This window comes from Lolium rigidum, chromosome 2 (assembly GCF_022539505.1).
Source record: "Lolium rigidum isolate FL_2022 chromosome 2, APGP_CSIRO_Lrig_0.1, whole genome shotgun sequence".
NCBI lineage: Eukaryota > Viridiplantae > Streptophyta > Magnoliopsida > Poales > Poaceae > Lolium > Lolium rigidum.
The window spans coordinates 132969528-132974585 of NC_061509.1; the positions used below are offsets into that span (position 1 = coordinate 132969528).

Genomic DNA, 5058 nt, shown 5'->3' on the forward strand with positions numbered 1-5058 from the left:
GCTGTGTGCATCTTAGTTATGCAGAGATCTAGTGTAATGTTTAAACCTTTTAAGTAATAAAATATTCTTTATCAGAAAAAATATTTAGCCTGATTAATTGAAAATAGTCAGTGCTTTTTCACATGCCCTCAAGATAGCTAGAAGGCAATTCGCCCTTAATAAAGTGCAAATTCTTCCATACAATTCCTTCCCTTGAGCTGGAGGTTCCCAAGAAAATAGATTTTACTTATGTGGAAATATATGCAAGTCCCACGAGTAGTTCAAACAGATTCAAGACAATCTTGTAACAAGACAACCATTTTAAATCAATTATTTTGAATCAGAAGAGTACATAACTACTGGTTAGACTTCTGAATACAGAGAAAGATAGTTTTGTCATACTTCCCGTCTTTCCTCGGATTCTTTATAGCATTGCATTATCTTTGCTCTTCTTTTCCTTCTGTCTGCATCATAGCCAAACTGTCAAAGCTGTTCTCATTGAGCTGGCTAAGCTCTCTGCATTATTGCTATGGTATTCTTCCTTAAAAATCAAGATCTGAACATGCAAAATGGTTGCTATTGGCAGTTTGCAGGCCTGTCAATCCATGACTTTTAACGAGAGGTGCATACTTTTTGCGTGCTGCATTAAGAGAAAATGCAGTCTAGCTCATGACATGTCGGCAGGCCACGTTTTTGTTTCAGTTCTGGAAAATAAAAGCTTTGTAGCTTTTGTGTTCTGATATTTATTAGTACTTGAGACAAGCATGCCAGGCAGGTGACCAGATAGTGCTATGGACTACAGACCAAATAATTCTTCACAGAACAGCCAGATGCATGTTTTCCCATGTTCCAACAAGATCAGTAACAAAGGAAAAAATACTGAATTAGATTAATGTAGATGATGCCATCAGTGAACAGCCAACTTCATATCTTGGTCCTTTCACTCCTTGTATCTTCTCCGGTATCGAGTTCATAAATTATAACAAATGAAATGTGACGAGGAACTAATCTCAGAAATAAATCTAGAAATGATAAAGCCTTAAGAGCATCTCCAGTCGCGTCCCCCAAACGATGTCCGGGCAAAGCGCCGGATTAGTCGTTTGGGGGACGTCCGGACGCGACCTCCAAACAAAAAGTAAGTGTAAAAGTCGTGTCCGGCATCCCCGGTAGAGACTCTATACACAGGGGATGGGCTAGGGACGCCGGACAACATTTGGAGCACGTCCGGACTGAAGCGGCCTTTGGGGCACGCGACTGGGACGTTTTTTTGGCCGGCGTCCCCCAAATCTCTTTGGGGGACGCGACTGGAGATGCTCTAATGAGTTCCATTTTTTGTAGGAAACCTTCCCTAAGGTTATTTGCGGGCAGTTGGGCACATGAATAATCACATTTATTTACATCTAATTTGCTGAGTTTCCCTTGAAACATCCAAAATCACAGCACGCATCCACAAGTTCTTTCAGCCTTTCAGGACATAACACAAGCGGCCGCTGGCTCGTTCTTAACAAAAGGCTACCTGAGGGATTTAACAGCAGTCTGTTGTTAACTTAAAATATCGTGGCAGCTTTACGATGCAAGATCATCTCCAGTTGGATAAATAACAAGGGAATTAACACTAGTGCTATTGCGTTACTTTGACGACATATACATATGATGTCATTATCTCCACCAAACTGAGGGCAGTTTGCGGCTTCACCAGATACTATCGCTATTCAGATATTCATGGGATTTTACATTGATTTGGTAATTGGACGAATACTTAGGCTATATTGTTTTTCCATCTGAAAGGTTGATCGCCATTGTCCAAAGTTCTGTCCATTTCGCCTTCCCCTGTTCTGTTAGTTGGTTGCTCGGGCAACCTTGCCTGCGCAGGAGCTCTACCGCCTCGGCGTTCCTGAGATTAGTGATAAAAGCAAGTAGATGAACTCTTGTTCATATGTTTCTATGTCTTTATGGTCCTAAATGTGCATATCAAATGAAAGTTTCAGATTATGAAATGAACGTATGCTTTTATGGACTTACGTCTCTGTTGTAGGGGAAATCGTCAACTTCAAGCATGTGAATGATCTGGCCAATCTTTGGCCTCTTGGAAGCATCAGGGTCCACACATCGCAGCGCCACCAGCAGAGCCTTCTTCACTGCTCTAGAGGTAGGCTTCTGGGGCATTTTCGGATCCACCACCCCCTCAGAATTTCTGGTGCTTACCATTGTCTTCAACCAATCAACTAAGTTTACCTGCACATAATTGATAAATACAGTTTACAAGCTCATAAAACAGCAATGGCTATAAGGAGGCAGAATGACAAACCTCTCCAGGTGGCCTGTTATAATCCACTGGTACTCTACCACATATTATCTCCATTATAAGAATCCCAAAACTATACACATCGCTTGTTTCATTTAACATCCCGGTCCCCGCATACTCTGGAGCAACATACCTGCAACGAGGAAGAAGAAATTAGAAACCATTAATCCATCCCACATTATAAAGCCACCAAAGGTGCAGCGCACACATAGAAACTAACCCGAAAGTTCCCATAACTCGTGTAGTTACATAGCTGTTCTCTGAGCCTAAGAGTTTTGCAAGTCCGAAATCAGAGAGCTTAGCATTCCAGTTCTTATCGAGAAGAATGTTGCTTGACTTGACGTCCCGGTGAACCACCTTTGGCTCAAGCCCCTCGTGCAAATACATTAGTCTACAGAGTGTCAGACATTTATGTGACTAGGCAAAATGACAGTGATAATCAATAATCCACGACAACAGGCAGAGCTACACTAACCCTTTTGCTGTTCCTAGTATGATCTTCATCCTATGTTCCCATGTAAGAGGGCTTACAGGACCAACATCCCCATGGAGCCATTGTTCCAAGTTCCCGTTGTCAACATACTCGTACACGAGCATCCTAAAATGAACAATATAAGCAACATTTACATCGCCCGAATTGTTGATTCTACAACTTAGCAAAGTAATAAAACAGTGTGCACATACCTCTGATTCCCCTCGGCACAGTATCCTAGAAGGCGCACGAGGTTCTTGTGCCGAACACGGCCAATTGCTTCAACCTCCACCTTGAATTCTTTCTCTGCCTGCCCCCTAACAAGTTAAGCAAACCAGAATTTTCATTAGTCTAAAAAACACACTTATAATAGTGACCAATGGAAAGCAGTCATAAGCATTTGAACATATATATGTATATATTGATCTGTATATGATATAATCTGATTCCGGAAATGTACATCTCAATACAGACTGAAGACATTGGCTATGAACAATATCTGAATTATAAAGAAAAAATATAACTCCTACTACTAATTTGCCACCGGGCATCTGGTACCAATACCAACAACACACATAAAGGCTTCTTGATTTGGAGCACCGACAGATTCAAATTGGTGAGGGTGTTTTTAATTGATCCCTAGACGTGGCAATCACAGTCAGAGACATTTGATTGTTGATACCACTAGGAACTAGGAATGTCATCCAGGGCAAGAGTTATGTGAATAGTAGCAAGGTACCTGTTGTTGAGCAAGTTCTTGACACCGACCTGCGTGCCGTTCTCGAGCACACCGTGATACACGATCCCGTACCCGCCCTCGCCGATCACGTTCTCGTCCGCGAACATTCCTGTAGCCGTCTCCAGCTCCTTGAGCGTGTACCAGTGGCCCCAACCCAGGTGAGACACTTCCGGCATCGCCGGCCGCGCGTGGTCCGCCGCGCCGTTGCGACTCTCGCTGCTGCTGCCCTGCGACGACGGTCCGCCGTCGCTCCGGTGGCTGTGGTGCGGGGGCTCCTCCGGGTACGTCGTGCGGTGCTCCTTGACGGTGGCTGTCTGAACGGGCCCGGAAGGCGGGGCCATGGGGAACTGAAGTACCTGCGCGAGTGGCATCTTCGTGGCGGCGGCCACGGAGCGGGAGGGGACTTCTTGGATGTCCTTTGAGGCCTTGACCTTCGCGGCGTCCTTCGGAGGAGCGGAGACGGGGAGGTGGTGGACAGGGGCGGTCGGCCTCCGCTGCCGCCGCCGGCGCGAGGCGAGGAAGCAGAGCAGGGAGATGACGACAAGGAGCAGCACGAAGGCGGCGCCGACGGCGATGCCCACGAGCACCCACATGCGGAGCCCGAACACCACCGTGCTCTGGGACAGCTCCGAGTCCGACATCAATGGGAGCTGCCGGTACCAGCACCCTACACCTTCTTCCTCCTCTCAAAATTGGTGGATCTCTGCAGCGACCTGACCTCGGGTAATTAAGCCGGAAAGGTCGGATTCTACGGCGCACACAGCATCAAGCTTTGTCGGATTTTCGACACGATAGTGCTTGCTGGAAAGAGAAAGTTGATTCGGGTGGGTGATCGGTTGCAAAAGGAAGGGGGGAGGATGTTGAGGGGCAACAATGTGGTTGCAAAGATTGGATATGCTTGCTCGGAAAGTGAAGAGCGGTGGATGGTTCGGTCGGTGTGAGGGAAATTTTGGATTGTGGTGAGATGAGAGAGAGAAAGAAATATGGTGCGGCCGGCCGGTGGTTGGTGTGATGGAAATTGCAGGGGCAAACCAAGAAATGCAGAGAAGAAGATTACTGAACACGAACAGATGGTTGCTTGCTTGCTGATAGATAATGGTACATTGGTACTAGGCTAGCTAGAGTGAGAAACTGAGAATGACAATCGAATGCGAGGAGGTAGAAGACGGGGAGAGTGAGACAGGACTGGCTAGAGGAGTAATTGGGAAGTAATGAGGCAGTGCTGCTTTGCATGCATGGACGCAGGGTGGAGGCGAACAAGCCAGGCGCAACGCAAAATTCAAAGCCTACAGGATTAGAAGAAGAAGGAGAAGGGGGGCAGCGGCAATTATTTTTTATTAGGTGGGTTACAGTGATGATTGACGAGTATTCTTTGCTCATCTGCTGGAGGAGCTGTCATGGAGAGCATGTTGCAGCTTTTCTATCCTAAAATTCACATGTATGTATCTAAGCTTTTGCAAGGTGCTGCTTTGGGTCCCCGAATTCATTCATTTCATGTCATGGAGAGGCATGGCATAGAAAACTGAGATCATCTCCACCGCCGAGCCCAATAGCACTCCTGAT

At 46.1% G+C, this 5058-nt stretch overlaps 1 protein-coding gene across 1 annotated transcript; it reads right to left on the reverse strand.

Moving 5' to 3' along the window:
• Window positions 1–1568: 1568 nt before the first annotated feature.
• LOC124692367 (probable serine/threonine-protein kinase At1g01540) lies at window positions 1569–4702 on the reverse strand. The gene is made up of 7 exons (XM_047225723.1): window positions 3496–4702; window positions 2969–3073; window positions 2760–2882; window positions 2505–2675; window positions 2288–2417; window positions 2002–2214; window positions 1569–1873 (listed from the first exon to the last, which is right to left on the reverse strand). The coding sequence occupies exons 1-7, from the start codon at window positions 4134–4136 to the stop codon at window positions 1739–1741; spliced, it is 1518 nt and encodes a 505-aa protein (XP_047081679.1). The 5' UTR covers window positions 4137–4702; the 3' UTR covers window positions 1569–1738.
• Window positions 4703–5058: the final 356 nt, after the last annotated feature.